The sequence below is a fragment of the Gorilla gorilla genome, chromosome 1, assembly GCF_029281585.2.
Source record: "Gorilla gorilla gorilla isolate KB3781 chromosome 1, NHGRI_mGorGor1-v2.1_pri, whole genome shotgun sequence".
NCBI classification, from domain to species: Eukaryota; Metazoa; Chordata; class Mammalia; order Primates; family Hominidae; genus Gorilla; species Gorilla gorilla.
In genome coordinates, this window is record NC_073224.2 from 106,909,618 (window position 1) to 106,929,188 (window position 19,571).

A 19,571-nucleotide genomic window follows, 5' to 3' on the forward strand; every position below is an offset into this window, starting at 1 on the left:
TATTAGATGTTCGTGTGGTGATATTGAATAGACAGAGATTTTGAGTCTGGGCTTGATGGGAAGGTCTGGACTGCAGATATAAATGGGAATCATCAGCATATAGGCAGTATTAAAGTCGGGACTGCCTGTGGTGAGCAAGAAGAGAGTAGAAGGCTTCCCGCCCCTGGGACTGAGCCCATAGGAACTCTAAAATTAAATGGCCCCAGCAAAGGAGACTACAAAGGAGTGGTTGGTGGGACAGGGCACTGGCACCTGGGGGAAAATGATGAGGTCTTCCCTCAGAACTTGAAAATATATACAGTCATTTGTGTATTCTCAAGGGATTGGTTCCAGGACCCTCCATAGATAATCAAAATTCATAAATGCTCAAATCTCTTATATAAAATGGCACATTTGCATATAACCTAGGCACATCCTCCAGTGTGTTTTAAATCATCTCTAGATTACTTGTGACACCTAATGCAGTGTAAATACTATGCAAGTAGTTGTTATACTGTATTGTTCAGGAAATGAATGTCAAGAGGAGAATGTCTATACATGTTCAGTACAAATGCAACCATCATAGGCCTAACTACATTTTCCATCCACAGTTGGTTGAATCCATGGATGCCAAACCCATGGATATGGAGGGCTGATGGTATAAGTTTTCACTCTAAAAGTATACAAGATTTCTATTTTAGCAAATAAGGTATCAGTGGAGAGTAGGCAAAGTCACCTTAAAGGGAAGAAATGGCTCCCTGCTGGCCAAATGCTCTCCTGCTGGACTTGGCTATAACCTAATTGAAAATGTTAACATATTTGGCTGGGTGCGGTGGCTCACGCCTGTAATCCCAGCACTTCGGGAGGCCAAGGCGGGCGGATCACGAGATCAGGAGATTGAGACCATCCTGGCTAACACGGTGAAACCCCGTCTCTACTAAAAATACAAAAAAATTAGCGGGGCGTGGTGGCAGGCGCCTGTAGTCCCAGCTACTCGGGAGACTGAGGCAGGAGAATGGTGTGAACCCGGGAGGCAGAGCTTGCAGTGAGCCGAGATCACGGCACTGCACTCCAGCCTGGGCGAAAGAGCGAGACTCCATCTCAAAAAAAAAAAAGAAAAAAGAAAATTGTTAACATATTTAAATAAAGAATATTGTCAACCTGGCTGTGTGTGGTGGCTCATGCCTGTAATCCCAGCACTTTGGGAGGCAGAGGTGAGTGGATCACTTGAGGTCCGGAGTTCGAGAGCAGCCTGGCCAACACGGTGAAACCCTGTCTCCATTAACAATACAAAAGTTAGCCAGGCACAGTGGCTCACACCTGTAATCCCAGCACTTTGGGAGGCTGAGGCGGGCGGATCACAAGGTCAGGAGATCGAGACCATCCTGGCTAACACAGTGAAACCCCGTCTCTCCTAAAAATACAAAAAATTAGCCAGGTGTGGTGGCGGGCACCTGTAGTCCCAGCTACTCGGGAGGCTGAGGCAGGAGAATGGCATGAACCCGGGAGGCGGAGCTTGCAGTGAGCCGAGATTGTGCCACTGCACTCCAGCCTAGGCGACAGAGCAAGACTCTGTCTCAAAAAAAAAAAAAAAGCTGGGTGTGGTGGCTCGTGCCTGTAGTCCCAGCTGCTTGGAAGGCTGAGGCAGGAGAATCACTTGAACACCGGAGGTGGAGGTTACAGTGAGCTGAGATTGCGCCACTGCACTCCAGCCTGGGCGACAGAGTGAGACTCTGTCTCAAAAAAAAAAAAAAAAGAAAGAAAAAGAATGTGTGTTAACCTGAAGACGGGTCAGCAATGAAAGTCTAGTAAAGGGAGAGTCCCTGAGGCCAGTCCAAGCACCATCCTGGAAAGCCGTCAGATTCAGAGTAGTCCAGGAGTGCTGGCAAGGCTGCCAATAGCAAAGAGGTGGGGGTAGAAGATTGTTGCCAAGAAGAGTTTTCTGGACCCATTGGCATGGCTGCTTATTGCAGATGGCCAGATGCCATTAAAGATACAAATCCTCCAGTAATGTCATCGTGCATTTATACATTGACATTATGACTCTGATTTGGCTTCAGGGAGAGAATGTACTAGATGTAGATATGAGTTTTCAGTCTGAGTGACAGTTAAATATTTATGATAAATTAATATTTATGTATTATGGCTTTATATTTCAGAAGATTGTGAACTTTGTTGGCATGAATGATTATTTCCAAGATCCAGCTTTGGAGTCTGCAAAGCCCAGGCCCGTGTCCCTGTCAGAGGTAAATTCAACCTGGCAAATGTTACCTGTGTGGTCTCTTCGGACATAGCCTGTCAGCCTTCTCCATGTATATATCTCAGCATTCTGAAGCCTCCACATTTAGTAAGGCAGAATCACATGCTATTAGATCTGAGAGGGACCTGATGCAGTATCTATTCCAAGCCCCCCTTTTCCAGATGAGAAACCTGAAGTTCACAGATGTGGAGAACTTGACCAAGAGTTGACAGCTTGTTAGCAGTGAGAACCCAGGTCCAAGCCCAGGTCAGTGCTGTCTGGAAGGTCCTGACCTTATCTGGCATAGACACGTTCAGGATGTATTTCCCCAAATCACCATATTCCCTCTCACTCCTTCAGCAGGGATGGTCATCAAGTGTCACCAAGTGGCATGTCTTGGATCTCTGAGTCCAGGTTATTGATGCAAGAGCAAAGGAAAGATGAAGGGAAAAGCTGAAACAATTTACTTCTTCCTGCCCGGGAAGTACAAGTGTGTGGAGGGGAGGGGAGGGAGGTTGAGGAGAGTAAGAGAAAATGGAGAAGGGTATTGAGAGGATCATTTTTGAGTCATTGGAGCAAATTAATGGAAGGGGAACTGTCCGGTTGGTCAGGTCTGTAAAAATCCCTCAACTTCCCCAATACTTCTGCTACCGCCAACTGAATGGACAGGATGAGGAGGTGTCCACTGTAAATAAGTAACCTGGACTGTTTTTTGAGGAAAGAGATGGAAGGAATCCAGGGGTCTCTGACTCTGGGAGTTCAGGATAGAAACTACACCTTGTTATCTCTGCTTTCTCTAAAATGTCCAGGTAAACTTGGAGTAGGATCACTCTGGATTTGGGAGACTGTTGTGAAAAAGGAGTTTGAGAGCAGTGGAGAAGGCAAGGGAGGTGTTTTGAAGGCAGCAAAAGCCCCTGAAATTATTGGGTCCTGCCATACTGAGACTGGGGTGCTAAGGAAGGGGCTGCCACATTCCCCATCTCCCTGTCTTCCCACTTGTCTTCCTAACATCACTGTTTTTTTCTTTAGTTCCTTTTATCTTTTACTAGGAAGGGCCTGGGAAGGGCTGGGTGCCATTTCCAGCTGTTCTTGTGACAACCTCCGGCCCTTTCATCATTTCTCCCTGTGCCCTGACTCCCTCCCCATCCTTTTTTCTCCCCTCCCCACCAATGGTCTCTCCCGATGCTCAGTGGCGCGGGGTAGAGGGGGGGCGGAGGCGGGGCTGGAGTGGTGGAGGGGGGGTGGCAGGTCTGCATTGCCGCTTCCCTGGTACCGGGAGCAGTCGCCGCTGCCGCCTCCGCCCGCGGCCGGGACCCTCGTCCTCGCCCGGGACTCCTTACCCGGGGAACCTAGACCAGGTGAGACCCCTTTCTCAGTCGCTCACCTCCTCTCCGCCCCTGGCAGAAGCATCTTTGCCTTGCCTTGCAGCCATTTTATCCTCCGATGCTTTGCTTATGGGGAGGGTGACGATCCCCTCTCTAGGGGTGAGGGGGGTTGGTGGGTTGGTGGTGGTTTGGGGATGGACATTTATTTCAGTTGTGCTCTTCAGGACACACACACACACACACACACACGCATATGTATAATATTGGTGAATGGGGAGGAGGGGTGTTTTTCTCTACCTTAACCAAGTCCCCACCATCCCCTTCGGAGATTAACGTGGTGGTGGGGTTGTGAGGTGGGATGAGGTTCCCTCAAACTCCTATCCCCTCCTCACCTTGACGTCCCCCCACCCCCCGGGATGAATGATAAATGACCTTGGCTGGGGCTGGAGAATGGATGCTGCCTCAGTGTGCGCGCCTGGACTTGGGTGGTTGGGGGGGCAGGGGAAGAAGGGCAGGTGAAGGATGGAGGGAAGGGGAGTGAAGAATGGAAATACTGGGGAGACACAGATGTAGAGCCGCCAGGTGTTGGGGGCATGGATGGCGGGGGCTGGCGGCAGTTGCTCCAGGGTGGGGGGAAGGGATGTTGAGTGAAGGTGGACACTTGTCTAGCAGCAGGACCAAGGGTGGAGGAGGTGCTCAGAGCAGGGATTTAGTCAGTTCTGGGGGCTTTTCCCTTATTCCGGAGCTGAGGCAAGATGGGGTGTGGGGGGGGGGTCGCTGCAAATGCTGATAGGGGCGGTCTCTATGTCTGTGCATGCGGAGGTCTCTCCCTGCGTCCCCCTCTCTGCCTCTCCGTATTCCTCAGTGTGCGTTCTCAGCTGACACCCTCATTTTTATCCCTCAGAACTGTGGGTGCTCCTATCTTCCTAACCCTGGGTAGGATGTGGGGAGGGGAGGCGCAGTCTTGATGGTCCTGGGTGGGGGCTGAGGTTCGATGACCGGGCTGTCATGGGGAAGGGGTGCTCCCGCACCTCCCACATTCTACCCCCGCCCCCGCGGACGTTTTGATAAGTGATTGCTTTTTAATGACCTTGTCGCCTGAGCTAGGAAGGCCTGGCGATCTGGGTGGACCCCAAAGTCAGGGGCTTTGACTGGGAGGGTGGGGGGTTCTGGACCCAGGGCTGGATGAGCTGTTCTGAAAGGAAGCATTTGCTCTGGAGTCCCCTGCCTGTCTCCACCCTCTGCAGAAAATCTCCTGGGCACATTTTTTCCTGTCAGGTGAGGTCAGCCAGCCTAGGACCTTGTAACCCTGAACCTTGTCTCCTTTAACCTCCACCTCTCCAAGTCTTGTCTCACTTCCCCAGGCTTAGCCACCCTGTGCTGTTTTGGGGGCTAAAAATAGCACTACTTCCTCACCAGCTCAAAGAATTTGTCTTCTTTCTTTCTCTCCTGACCTCCTGGGCTTGCTGGCCCTGAGGAAGCTGGCTGTTGAGACCTCATATCCTGCTGTGGTTGTGGAAGGCTTCCCTGCCCTACGTGCCCCTCTCAGGGGGAAATAGGGTCAACAAACATAGAGTATGGCTCCTGGTGGGTCCTGCCTCCTTCAGGGCTGGAGGGGAGATCCTGGTTAGGAAAGAGAGGAAAGCTAGCAAATTGCCATGCGCTGAGGGGATTCTGCAGTTCCAGCTCTTTCATGGGGGATGGTTGGGCCCTGAACCATGAAGAAAAGGTGACATAGGGGTCACTGCTTCTGGTCACCGTGGTCCACTGCTTACATCTGTCCTGAGGGGGTAAAGCGCTGCTTGCCAGTGCTTCTCTCTGAACCACATAGCATTGCTTACCGTCTTCTACCAGGGCGTGTGTGTGTGTCTGTGTGTGTGTGTGTGTGATTTAATGAAGGCCCTGGATGGGTGGGAGCACCGGAGGCAGGATATTTTTAGGGGGATGATTTCTGATCAGAATCTAGGCCTGCTTCCTCTGCTCCTATGAAGGAAGGGGGCTATCCCATGCCTTCCTCTGGAGAATGTCTTTTTTGGGGGGACACCCAAACCCCCTTTATTCTACATCCGCCTCCTACGCAATGCGGTGTTTGTGGACTCCTTCTTCCTTGACTCCTGGAGGAGGAGCAGAAAGGATTAAGGGGGATTAGGAAGGGAGGCCCTGGAGGGATGGGATGCAACTGTAGGCCTTAGAACCTCATGTTGGAAATGTATGCATTTGACAGTCATTTCCATTCTCACCCCCATCTGTGGAAAGGGGGCCCATCTATGACATTCTGAAGCAAGGTGGCAGTGGACAGTCATCACCTCTTTCTTAGCTTTCCATCTTTCCTCCACTTTACTTGGGTTCCAGGTCCCCCTTTTCTGGATCCTCCCTTGTTTTTCTGGAGGTAGTTAATGTGGGCCCAGCTACTGGAATTAGTTGAAACATAGACAGGGGGTTCTTGGGACTCTGTTTGCAAGGATGCTGGGCAACAGCATCTAAGTATGACCCCCCTGTTGTCCCTTGCTGCTTCCTGTTTCTTTCCCACTTTCAACATCATAGGAAGGAAGAAAACTAACATAGAGTATCTACTGTGAGATTACATTCTCACATCAACTCCAAGAAACAGTCTCCCAATTTAATTATCCCCAGTTAAAATAGATGGACACTGAGGCTTAGGGAGGTTAACTACCCTGATTGAGATCAGTTAGTAAGTGGCAGAGTTGGGATTTCAACTTAGGTCACCCCTAACAGTCATGTGCTTTGCCCTGAACCAGGATTCTCCTTGCCAGTGTCCCTTCCTGCTGCTCACCCTAAAGAGCATCCAAGATGGCTTTCATCTGGGGACCTTATGAGGTAGTATAGGGCATTTCACTATATTACTGTCACCACAAAATTAATAATTAATATTTATTCATCATTTTTATGTGCCAGGTGACTTATGGTAAGGAGCATAGATACATTATATCATTCAACCCTTACTTTCCCCTTTTTAAACAAGAAGAAACTGAGGCTTGGTCCCTTAGCTAGTATTTGCCAAAACAGGAAGTCAAACCCATGTCTTTGTGACTCTGGAAGCTGAGCATTTACCCATTAGACTATGTTGAGAGAAAATCCCTCCTTGTTGAAGCCTGTAAACATGGGACCTGAGGGAAGGACAGTGGAAGCCCCTGCCTTCAGATACCATCAGAGGAGGGAAGGCCACAGGTTGGAGGGCTTGTCCTCTTACACATCCTTCTCAACTCCACCCCCAGTAAGAAACCCAGGCAAGACTAAAGAAGGGAATTCTGGTTTCTCGTATTTCCTGTTTAGTTCTTTGCAGATTGGTGATAAAGCAAGGGCTGGGGTGGGTTTGGGGGTAGGTGACTGCGAATTTGGAGCAAATTCCACAGGCCAGGCCTCCAAGGTCAAAGTAAGGGGACTCCTATGTGAGTGACCCGGTTAGCCCAGATAGCCATCCCTTTTTAGTGTGTGGATGGGAGCCTAAAGCGAGAAGACCATCTCTGCACCACATGGTCCAGATGGGGCTCTGGGTTGAGAGGCTTTATATTGGCCTTCTTCACCACCTTAGGACTCACAACTTCCTTTTGCTGTCTGTTATTTTTTCTAGGTCTCCAGAGGCTTGTGGAAGAGAAGCAGGTGACCCTTCCTGAGTTATCCTGGCTTAGCCTCCCAATCTGGCTCCCCTTCCCCTTCCCATTCCCCTGCTCCCCCTGTCCCTTCCCCATCCACCCAACTGAACTGGGTATAGGTCAAAGCTCCTCTCCTTCCTTTTCCCTCCTAGGCACTCATTGGCTAGGACCTGTTTGCTCTTTTTTTTGTGCCCAGAGATACTGGAACACACTTCATCTAAGTAACTGTGGGGAGGGGTCTTTTTGACTCTACAAGTCCTTGAGCAAAAAGCTGAAAAAGAAGCAGGAGGTGGAGAAGACCCGGTGAAGTGCCCCAAGCCCCATCATGGAAGAGGGCTTCCGAGACCGGGCAGCTTTCATCCGTGGGGCCAAAGACATTGCTAAGGAAGTCAAAAAGCATGCGGCCAAGAAGGTGGTGAAGGGCCTGGACAGAGTCCAGGACGAATATTCCCGAAGATCGTACTCCCGCTTTGAGGAGGAGGATGATGATGATGACTTCCCTGCTCCCAGTGATGGTTATTACCGAGGAGAAGGGACCCAGGATGAGGAGGAAGGTGGTGCATCCAGTGATGCTACTGAGGGCCATGACGAGGATGATGAGATCTATGAAGGGGAATATCAGGGCATTCCCCGGGCAGAGTCTGGGGGCAAAGGCGAGCGGATGGCAGATGGGGCGCCCCTGGCTGGAGTAAGGGGGGGCTTGAGTGATGGGGAGGGTCCCCCTGGGGGCCGGGGGGAGGCACAACGACGGAAAGAACGAGAAGAACTGGCCCAACAGTATGAAGCCATCCTACGGGAGTGTGGCCACGGCCGCTTCCAGTGGACACTGTATTTTGTGCTTGGTCTGGCGCTGATGGCTGATGGTGTGGAGGTCTTTGTGGTGGGCTTCGTGCTGCCCAGCGCTGAGAAAGACATGTGCCTGTCCGACTCCAACAAAGGCATGCTAGGTAAGACATGGGGGGCTCCAGCCTTATCCCCTCAAACTCTGGAAACCTCCTTGCTCCTGGAAATTGCTCTTGTCCTTACCACTGGGTTCCCTAGGACCCTGCACCCAAGATGTTCCCAGAGGGCTCAGGGTTCCTCTGCACACTCTTCCCTCACACACTCCCTCTTCTTGGCCTTGGGTCAGGGTGAAGTTGAATGTGACAGAGGGGCTTGCGGGAGGGCAGCTGGACTGGGGCTTGGGCCAGTGGTTGGGTGGTGGTCTGCTTCATTCTGCAGGAAGTGGCTGTGGTAGGATGGTCCCTACCATTTAATGTTTCTTCATAGCTTTCCCTCTGGTTATCCTGTTCCCTTTCACTGATTGGGGAACAAGAAGCCAGTATCCAAACTCCTTGGTATAAATGGGGAGAGTCAGTTTGGGGTGGTTGGGGGAGGGGGAGGGTCCTGGATCTTCTGCCAGAGAAGCTGGTTAGACTTTCTCTCACTCAGACGGGAGTTTCCAGGGGACAGGATGTAGTCTTTGATGGCCTTTCCTGACAGGGACTCTGAGGAGGAACCCCATAGACTCACAGAGAAAGAATCGAGGCCTTACTCTGCCACCAAATTGCCATGGGGTCTTGGACAGGTCTCTTCTTCCTGGGGCTTGGTTTGGGCATGGGAAAATGCAAAGTTTGGAGTAGATGATTTTAAAGATTAATTCCAGCTCTGGTTTTATGAAGGAAGTGAAAAACAGGAGAGTTTTTGGACCAGAAATATTGAGACTGGAAGGAGTAAAGGATGGATTTTGTGTGGGAGATTTCCTGGGAAGATGAAATGAATTGGAGCCCCTTTCCCCAGGAACAAATGAGAGCTCTCCTGCTGCTTTGAGGGATCAAAGCAGGGAGAATAGAGAGGACCCTGGGGTGGTCTGTGATCCTAGGCACACCCATTCCTCCTTCAAAGTGAGCCAGGGGTAAAGGTGTCACTGTGTGTGTGTCAGAGTGAGAAATGAGACAGACCGAAGAGAGTGGAGAGTTTGCAGGTTCTCCCATATCTTCATTCCTGCCTTTGAACCCCTGGCCTGCAGAGATGATCTTCTATCTTTGCTCACACCATTCATTTTCTCTCACTTCCTCTAATCTCTGGGTAGACTTAGCTTCTAGAAGTTTTTCAGATCCTTCAGCTCCCTCAGTGCTCATCTCCTGGGAGAATTGAGGTGTGTCTGCTCACACCCCCTCTGCCTGTTTTCCTCCTCCTTCCAGGCCTCATCGTCTACCTGGGCATGATGGTGGGAGCCTTCCTCTGGGGAGGTCTGGCTGACCGGCTGGGTCGGAGGCAGTGTCTGCTCATCTCGCTCTCAGTCAACAGCGTCTTCGCCTTCTTCTCATCTTTTGTACAGGGTTACGGCACTTTCCTCTTCTGCCGCCTACTTTCTGGGGTTGGGTGAGTGTCCACTTCCTAAGTCCCTTGAGGGCAGGACTGTGCCTTGGTCACTGTTGTATCTTTAGGGCCCAGCACAGTGCCAGGCACACCAAATGCACCTTAAATCTGTGTGAGTTGAATGGATGAATGAATTCCTTTCTCCCCCAACCATCTTCAGGCCAGCTCCTCCCTGCCCAGGACCTGTCTGCTGCTGTCCAGAATGCTGTTCCCTGTCGGCCCACTCCTGAGTCCTCCACCCCACCTCTAGTTCCATTTTTGAGCCTGCCTCCACAAAGAGGCCTAGTGGGCCTAAGCCCCACCCCTGGGCTCCTGTGGACCCAGAGTTACCCCCTACCAGAGTCTACACATTTCCTGCATTACACAACAAACCTTGCTAACACCCACACCTGCCAGAACCCTGACGCCTTGTCCGCACTGCCCCTTCACTTTTGCAAGCATGGCAGGCCTGCTTACTCTGCTTCAACTCCAAGCTCCTTTCTGGCCATTCCCACAACATCTGCCCTTGGAGGCTTTTGGCTTGTCTTTTTTCTCTGGAGATTTATTCTCTTTTCTGCAATTACCTTCCCGCCCTTCCAACTCTGTAAGTCATTTTCAAGATTTAAGATTTGCTCTTTCCCTTTCTCTGAGACTCGCTTGCCTGTTTCCCATGGTCCCAAGGATGGGTGCTTGATGGCTGGCCCACATGGGAGCTTGTAAGGCTTTATGTGTGAGATGGAGTCTCTTCAAAAGCCTGGAAGACAAAAGGGGCTCGGGGTCCAGAGCAGTGGGGCAGGGGATCAGGACTATGGCCATTTGCTAATGCTGAATTCTTGAAATGCACTTCAGGATTGGAGGGTCCATCCCCATTGTCTTCTCCTATTTCTCCGAGTTTCTGGCCCAGGAGAAACGAGGGGAGCATTTGAGCTGGCTCTGCATGTTTTGGATGATTGGTGGCGTGTACGCAGCTGCTATGGCCTGGGCCATCATCCCCCACTATGGTGAGCAGCCCCCGGAAATCCACCCCAGGTTATCTCCCTCCTCCCTCTTCTTCTGTGCTCCCTGTGGTGGGTTCCCCCAGCCTCTGGCCTCTCTGCTGATGCTGTCACTTTCTCCCTACCAGGGTGGAGTTTTCAGATGGGTTCTGCCTACCAGTTCCACAGCTGGAGGGTCTTCGTCCTCGTCTGCGCCTTTCCTTCTGTGTTTGCCATTGGGGCTCTGACCACGCAGCCTGAGAGCCCCCGTTTCTTCCTAGAGGTGATGGGGCTGAGCTGCATGGGGTGGGGTGGGGTGCGGGCTGTGGAGTGTGGAGGGCAGCAGGGGCTTCTGTGTTCAAACACCAACTGGAGTTTGATTTGATCCTATTTGACTGCCTGCCTTCCTCACAGAGTCCACTCTCCAGGGGACTTTATCTTGCATCCTTTGCCTTGGAATGTGTCCCTGAGGGGTTCTTGGGTGGAGAAACCAGGGGACCTCTTCACCCATGGATGACTTAAGATTTTGCAGGGAAGGGCCTTGGTCCCGTCCTGCATTTACAGCTGAAGAGACATTCCCACCCCCTATACCTTCCCCTCCTAACCCCAGCTGGATTAGGTCTTTGACTACATGCTTGCCCATCATTTCCCTTATCTTTGGTTTTTACATTCCTCTGTACTATGGAATTCCCAAGACCTGTGCTTGCCTTTTTCCCCTGGACAACACTCCCCACCCCCAACCCGCAGCTCTTGCCCAAGTCTGACTGTCTTGCTATACCTCAGCTTGGGGCTCTTTCAGAGTGGTGAGTGCATGCCCATAGGTCAGGGCTTGGTGGTGGGGTTGAGGGCCGGGAACCATTTAGTGTCCTGTGACTACAGAAGCCAGGTGGGAGGGAGGGGGTCTATAACTCTGGGTCAGGTAGGGGCTGACTTGGGTGTGGGGATTGTGTCTTTGGCTCTAGAATGGAAAGCATGATGAGGCCTGGATGGTGCTGAAGCAGGTCCATGATACCAACATGCGAGCCAAAGGACATCCTGAGCGAGTGTTCTCAGTAAGCCACAGCCCTCCCGACTCAGACCTCCACGCCCTGCAGCCCCAGCCCCTACCTGGCCCCTCTCTGAGTACCCCCCACCTCAGACCACACTCTACCCTAAGGAGATTTTCAGGGTATCATATCCACCTCCTGCCTCCCATTTTGCTAATGCAGGGGAAACTGAGGCACCTGGCCGAGGTTGGGAAACACAGAGTGTGTGACTGCCCACCCCTTCTCTTGACCCCAGGTAACCCACATTAAGACGATTCATCAGGAGGATGAATTGATTGAGATCCAGTCGGACACAGGGACCTGGTACCAGCGCTGGGGGGTCCGGGCCTTGAGCCTAGGGGGGCAGGTAATGGTGGATGGGGTGGTAGATAGAAGGGAGTGGGGGAAGTGGAGAAGAAGGCAGGACTGAAGTCTATGTGTGTGGGTGATGGGTGAGCTGAAGGGAGGTGGGAGGGCAGAAAAGTGGGGATCTATGGGTGCTAGAACTTAGTATAGCCAAGGTCTGACTTTGTCCGGTCCCCTGTAGGTTTGGGGGAATTTTCTCTCCTGTTTTGGTCCCGAATATCGGCGCATCACTCTGATGATGATGGGTGTGTGGTTCACCATGTCATTCAGGTGAGGAGATGGGTGGGCTGGGTGATATGTGGTGGTTGTGGTGGTGTGTGGGCTGGGAGAGAGGTGGGGAGAATGGAGATGCAGGGGACAAGCGATGAGGGAAGGTGCCATGCAGACCCCCTCTGATCCTGCAGCCAGCTCCTCTACTTCGCTAGTTCACTCAACAAACTTGTACTGTAGGCTGACCAGGATTCAGTTTCTATTCTGTGCTGGGATGAAACAGATGTGGTCCCAGGTCCTCCTGGAGTTTATGTTTTGGTCAAGAAGCAGGACGATGAGGCCGGGAGTGGTGGCTCAAGCCTGTAATCCCAGCACTTTGGGAGGACGAGGCGGGCGGATCATGAGGTTAGGAGATCGAGACCATCCTGGCTACGGTGAAACCCCGTCTCTACTAACATACAAAAAATTAGCTGGGCATGGTGGGTGGGCGCCTGTAGTCCCAGCTACTCTGGAGGCTGAGGCAGGAGAATGGCGTGAATCCGGGAGGTGGAGGTTGCAGTGAGTCGAGATCGCGCCACTGCACTCCAGCCTGGGTGACAGAGCGAGACTCCGTCTCAAAAGAAAAAAAAGAAGTGAGACGAAACTTGCTATGAAGCAGGGTGATGAGAGAAGGGTGGGGGAAGGGCAGTGGGAGCACTTGGGGCTTGGGCTGGGGTGGGGACCTAAGTCCTAAAAGGTGAATGGGAGTCAGACAGGTGGAGTGGGGGTGGCTGGGGTGGAGAAGAGTGTTTTTGGCAGAGGGAAAAGCAAATGCTTGGGAGGTAAGAAAAAGTATAGTGGCTGCTGTGTGAGACCCTGAAGTCCCCCAGGAGCACAGCAACTGATGAAGGGAGGAGCTGGTGAGGCTGCAGAGGACCAAGGTCCTAACAGAGGTTGACTCCATTTCTCCCTTGTTCTGGAGAGGATACACATTTCCATTTTCTCCTCTGCCTGATTCTAATCTCTGAGCCTTGTCTGAAGCACTGTTGTCTGTTTCCATTGTCCTTGACTCTTCAGCTACTATGGCCTGACCGTCTGGTTTCCTGACATGATCCGCCATCTCCAGGCAGTGGACTACGCATCCCGCACCAAAGTGTTCCCCGGGGAGCGCGTAGAGCATGTAACTTTTAACTTCACGTTGGAGAATCAGATCCACCGAGGCGGGCAGTACTTCAATGACAAGTATGTGGGGACTTTTAAACTTCACTTCTTCCCTGTTCCTTCTACCTCGTCTCTTTTATGAGTCTAGGGGTTCAAGACAAGACATTTGGGGGGCAAACACTTGTGGTTTCTTCTCAATGCCCAGCTTCCCATTACTTCGCTAAAGAGTGAGTCTTGGAGGGGGCATGAGGATGACGGGGGAGTGTCTTTCACCATCCTGGCCTTACAGGTTCATTGGGCTGCGGCTCAAGTCAGTGTCCTTTGAGGATTCCCTGTTTGAAGAGTGTTATTTTGAGGATGTCACATCCAGCAACACGTTTTTCCGCAACTGCACATTCATCAACACTGTGTTCTATAACACTGGTAAGGCGGGGTGGCTGGTGGGTGTCAGACCAAAGGGTTGGGTGGACCTTGATGAGAAGGAACCTTTTTCATTCACTATCTTAGGGTTCTCAAGCTGAGATCCGTGGACCCCTGTGGGAAGGTGGCAGAGGGGCCTGATAGCTACCACCAATAATTCTGAAAATCTAATGGATGTTGGACATTTTCCTGTAATAGAATATCTGACAAAAACATCAAGTTTATTTGCCTTTGGCTGAAATTATAACTCAGTGAGGTAAAATTAATGCACCTTTGAAGAAGGTAAAAATCATCCAAAATAGCATTCTTGGGAAAAAGAAAAACAGTCAATAAAAGGGGTATTTGGTGCAGATCATTGCATGAATCCACTCCTTTTTAATAGTGATTCTCAAACTTCAGTATATGCACACGAAATGCTGGTTTTGTGAGCTAGACTGAAATTTCCCACCTCATACTGGGCGAGCTTTTTCCATGTTGCAGGAAAACAACAATGGATAGGACTTTTTATTATTTTATATGTTTTTCTCAGAAAAATTTCCTAAGTCCACGGCATCGCTACTGCTTATAGTCAGCACGGACAGAAAGAATGAATAAGCAGCTAAGACTATTAATGGGAGAACTTGGACAAAGTCACACTGTTGGACAGATGATGGTCATTTTCTGCTCTAAAGATCCCTAGTTCCCATGGTGATGTTATTTGATGTTTTGTAATTAGCACTGTGAATAATTTTGAGAGCCCCTCCTACTAACTTTCATACATGCAGAGCCCTGAGCCATAAGCCGTAACAGCCTCCCTCTCCCATCTGCTATGACTGCCTGCTTATCTTGGCCTTTGCCCACAGACCTGTTCGAGTACAAGTTTGTGAACAGCCGTCTGATAAACAGTACATTCCTGCACAACAAGGAGGGCTGCCCGCTAGACGTGACAGGGACGGGCGAAGGTGCCTACATGGTATACTTTGTGAGCTTCCTGGGGACACTGGCAGTGCTTCCTGGGAATATCGTGTCTGCCCTGCTCATGGACAAGATCGGCAGGCTCAGAATGCTTGGTAAGGGGGAGAGGCTGAGTCAGATCTGATAGTAGGGGCCGGGGCTGCGGGAGGCAGTCAACAGGCTTCTCACCTTGGGCTGTGGAAGAGATTGGTCAGAGAGTTCCTCTCTCATGTTTTCTGTTTAGGGGGTGCTGCAGGATGGGGTGGGGACTGGCACAGAAGCTTCTCTGGGGGTAAAGGAGGTAAGCAGAATTGCAAGTGGTTAGGGCACAGGCTTTGAGGTTATGGGTTTTGAATCTCAGCTCCACCACCTGCCTCTGGCCTCTGGCAAGTTACCTCTATGAGCCTGGTTGTTTCCTCTGCAAAATGGAGGTGATAATAGTACCTGTGTCGTAGGGTTGATGTGCTAGATCAATGCATGTAAAGCATCAATTGCCTTGGCCCATGGCTGGCATTGAATAAATGATGGTTACTGATATTGTTAATAAACAATTATAAGGGAGGTTGAGGAGGACTGAAAAGCCTTCCTTTTGGATACCTTGGTTGGATACCTTGGGAACAAGTCTCATCCTGGGCTATCTGAAAGCCAGCTGATGGGATAGGGTGGGCTGTGGGTGGGTTTCACCGTGGCCAGGCTCATGCTGCTCTCTCCTCTCCTGGCTCCAGCTGGCTCCAGCGTGATGTCCTGTGTCTCCTGCTTCTTCCTGTCTTTTGGGAACAGTGAGTCGGCCATGATCGCTCTGCTCTGCCTTTTTGGTGGGGTCAGCATTGCATCCTGGAATGCGCTGGACGTGTTGACTGTCGAACTCTACCCCTCAGACAAGAGGTAGTTGGAATGTGGTGGGGGCAGGGCAGTGGATTCAGGGGAGGGGTGGGGTGAGGAAGGAGGGCTGAATGGGAAGAGCATCCTTAGGGGTGAGAGGATATACATTTCCATTTTCTCCTCTAAAATCTGGTAGCTTTGGCCGGGCACGGTGACTCATGCCTGTAATCCCAGTGCTTTGGGAGGCCGAGGCAGGCAGATCACCTGAGGTCAGGAGTTTGAGACCAGCCTGGCCAACATGGTGAAACCCTGTCTGTACTAAAAATACAAAAAGTTAGCTGGGTGCCTGTAATCGCAGCTACTCAGGAGGCTAAGGCAGGAGAATCGCTTGAACCCGGGAGGTGGAGCTTTCAGTGAGCCGAGATTGCGCCACTGCACTCCAGCCTGGGCAACACAGCAAGACTCCATCTCAAAAAAAAGAAAAAAAAATCTGGTAGCTTTTGTATCTACTCCTCGAAGTCTTAACTGTTAACCTCAATTTTTGGTCTCCTTTCCCTTTGTCTCTCAATTTATTTACATTCCTGGTGTACATCCTTTACCTCTCTGATCTCTTCAACCTTCTCTCTCCCTCTTGGACACTGCCTGCATCTTCCTGGACTTCACTTCCCTGCCCTCCACTCTTCCTTTGCCTCCCTCCCTGTACCTTGTGCCGTGCTGCACTGGGGGACTCCTGAGCAGGACCACAGCTTTTGGCTTCCTGAATGCCCTGTGTAAGCTGGCAGCTGTGCTGGGGATCAGCATCTTCACATCCTTCGTGGGAATCACCAAGGCTGCACCCATCCTCTTTGCCTCAGCTGCCCTTGCCCTTGGCAGCTCTCTGGCCCTGAAGCTGCCTGAGACCCGGGGGCAGGTGCTGCAGTGAAGGGGTCTCTAGGGCTTTGGGATTGGCAGGCACACTGTGAGACCAACAACTCCTTCCTTCCCCTCCCTGCCCTGCCATCCTGACCTCCAGAGCCCTCACTCCCCACTCCCCGTGTTTGGTGTCTTAGCTGTGTGTGCGTGTGCGTGTGCATGTGTGTAACCCCCGTGGGCAGGGACTACAGGGAAGGCTCCTTCATCCCAGTTTTGAGATGAAGCTGTACTCCCCATTTCCCACTACCCTTGACTTTGCACAAGAGAAGGCTGAGCCCCATCCTTCTCCCCCTGTTAGAGAGGGGCCTTGCTTCCCTGTTCCAGGGGATCCAGAATAGGCTTCCTGCCTTCCCCATCATTCCCTCTGCCTAGGCCCTGGTGAAACCACAGGTATGCAATTATGCTAGGGGCTGGGGCTCTGGTGTAGACCATGGACCAAAAGAACTTCTTAGAGTCTGAAGAGTGGGCCTCGGGTGCCCTCTCACATCTCCTGTTGGATGCTGGGGGAGAAGCAATAAACCTCAGCCCTCTGGCCTCCACTTCCCTCTCAATTTGGGCTGCAAATATGAAGCCTGAATTTTATGAAATTAGCTTTCTGATTCTTATTTATTAATAGACTAAGTTCTGAGGCAGCTCCGCAGGACTGTGTGTGAATGTGTATGTATACTTACATATGTGTGTGCATGTGCCATGGGGCGGGGGGTATCACTATACTGTCCTCAAATATAAGCCAAGGGTAATTTCAGCGGATGCACACACAACCCTGCCTCCCACAGTTCCTCCCCTAATCTGGTTTCTGTGTTGAGCCTGGGATGGAGGAGCCCTAGGCCAGCCTGGGATAAGAGTCCCACAGTCTAGGGAGATCTGAGGGCATCTGACAAGGCCCATCTCCTTCCCTCCTCAAGAAGCAGAGGCCTCCTCTGGAGTGAGAGGCTCCACCCACTAGAGCACAGGCGGGAATAGCACAGCTGCCCTCCCATGCTCCCTACCTGTCCCCTCACAGGGAGGGGAGCAGGGGAGGGAAAGAAACCAGGCATCTGGTCAAACCAGCAGATCAAAAAGCACAAGGAGCTGGGGCAGAGGCAGGAAGCAGGGGCCCTCCTGGCAGCTCCTCTGAGTGGGGAGAGGTTGGGCAGTGAGTGAGGGACCCCTAATGCAGGGACTAGAAGCCTCAGTTTCCCCATTTTACCCTTCCACACAATAGCCTCTGTAGGTTAGGCTGCCCCGTCCCACCCTACTCTGTGTGGCTGCTTTCTTTGGTGCCCTCCCCTCACCCCACTGTAGCTGTGACTTGTTGTAGTTTTTAGATGTTTGTAAAATGTTTAAAAAAATGTTAAAAGGAAAAAAGTGAAAATAACAAAAAAGAAAATCAAAATTCACCTTCGTCATGCTGCGTCCAGTGCCCCAACCCTGTGGTCACTCCCCCCATTTTGTAACACTGTACCAGGTGGTGACTGTTTAACTCTTTGGTGTCTGTGCTCAAAAGACTGCCTTCTCCTCCAGTGCCCAGTGTATGAGTGTGTGCCCTGTGCCCTTGTCCCTCACTCCCCACATGCTGGACGTAGCCCTCTTCCTTGCACCCCTGGGAGGGACCCATCCATCTCCCTTGCTCTCCTGGGGAACCCTAAACCCAACTCTGTTGATGTGAAAAATGCAGTGAAAAATATTGACGAAAAATAAAACGGAAACAAATCCTCAAAATACAAAATGGCTATACCTGCTTCTGTGACTCTCCACCTACATCCAATTCTCCTAACAGCCTTGGAGGGTAAAATGGTGAGATGGACTGAAGGTCAGAATAACATGGTGTACCAGATTTACTTCCTAAATTGGCCTCTCTACCTTGATCTTTCCCCTACAGATGGAGGGCCCTCTAAGTCTCCCAGATTTGAAAACTTTGGGAGTAATGTTTCATAAGAATAGAACCAACTTTCCTCTAAATCTTCTGGTATGCTTTTTAAAAATATAGACTCCAGACTCCACTCTTGACTTGTTGAATCAGAACCCTTTTTTTTTTCTTGGTTTGGAAGGATAGGGACCTTGAATCTACGTTTTTTTTTTTTTTTGAGACAGAGTCTCGCTTTGTTGCCCAGGCTGGAGTGCAGTGGCGTGATCTCGGCTCACTGCAACCTCCACCTCCTGGGTTCAAGCGACTCTCCTGCCTCAGCTTCCTAAGAGGCTGGGATTACAGGTGCCTGCCACCACACCCAACTAATTTTTGTATTTTTAGTAGAGATGGGGTTTCACCATGCTGCCCAAGCTGGTCTCGAACTCCTGACCTCAGGCGATCCGCCCGCCACAGCCTCCCAAACTGCTGGGATTACAGGTGTGAGCCACCACACCCAGCCAGAAGCTTCATTTTAAACAATCTCCCATGGGAGTTCTTACCTGAGAAAATCTGAAAACCACTGCCTTGGGGTTACCATTGACTCCCCTCTCACTCTAGTCCATTTCTGTTCCAATCGAAACATTTTCTGATTTTACGGTAGCTCTCAAATAAACTCCTTCCTTTCCATTCCCACAGATGACTTGTAAGTCAGGGTTCTACCCTCACTCTGGATTGATCTCTGTTCCTCCAATCTCCCATGCCAACTCACTTACACATCACTGCCAGATCCATCTGCCCCCAGATGCTCTCTGGCATGTCTGTACTCAAAATTTGTCAATGACTCCCTACTGCCCAACCACATGCGCCTTAAATTCTTTAGCTAGAAATGGTCAAGATATATGTTAACCGGGCCAGGTGTGGTGGCTCACGCATGTAATCCCAGCAATTTGGGAGGTCGATGCAGGCAGATCGCTTGAGGTCAGGAGTTTGAGACCAGCCTGACCAATATGATGAAACCTCGTCTCCACTAAAAATACAAAAATTAGCCGGGCATGGTGGCAGGCACCTGTAATCCCAGCTACTCGGGAGGCTGAGACAGGAGAATCGCTTGAACCTGGGAGGCGAAGGTTGTAGTGAGCTGAGATTGGGCCATTGCACTCCAGTCTGGGCAACAAGAGCAAAACTCCGTAACAAAAAAAAAAAAAAAAAAAAAAGGATATATGTTAACCAAGTTTTGTTCTCTAATAATTTCCACATTGAGATTATTGGAAAGTTGCTTCTATAGACATTACTCGAGCTCCCCTCAGAAATATGACAATATCTGTAATGCTCAAAAAGGGCTACATTGCGGGGCATGGTGGCTTACGCCTATAATCCTAGCACCTTGGGAGGCTGAGGTGGGCGGAGTGCCTGAGCTCAGGAGTCTAAGACCAGCCTGGGCAAC

At 50.9% G+C, this 19,571-nt stretch overlaps 1 protein-coding gene across 2 annotated transcripts; it reads left to right on the forward strand.

The window, feature by feature from the left end:
• The first annotated feature begins 3,435 nt into the window (after positions 1-3,435).
• Positions 3,436-18,007, forward strand: SV2A (synaptic vesicle glycoprotein 2A). 2 transcript variants are annotated; one of them, XM_019021597.4, is made up of 14 exons: positions 3,436-3,576; positions 7,136-7,164; positions 7,310-8,104; positions 9,341-9,521; positions 10,347-10,498; positions 10,621-10,754; positions 11,434-11,523; positions 11,753-11,863; positions 12,044-12,132; positions 13,129-13,293; positions 13,502-13,635; positions 14,475-14,681; positions 15,291-15,450; positions 16,126-18,007. In XM_019021597.4, the coding sequence occupies exons 3-14, from the start codon at positions 7,483-7,485 to the stop codon at positions 16,307-16,309; spliced, it is 2,229 nt and encodes a 742-aa protein (XP_018877142.1). In that variant the 5' UTR covers positions 3,436-3,576; positions 7,136-7,164; positions 7,310-7,482; the 3' UTR covers positions 16,310-18,007. The 2 variants fall into 2 exon arrangements, with proteins under 2 accessions (XP_018877142.1, XP_018877148.1); XM_019021603.4 differs by having other exon boundaries at positions 7,354-8,104.
• Positions 18,008-19,571: the final 1,564 nt, after the last annotated feature.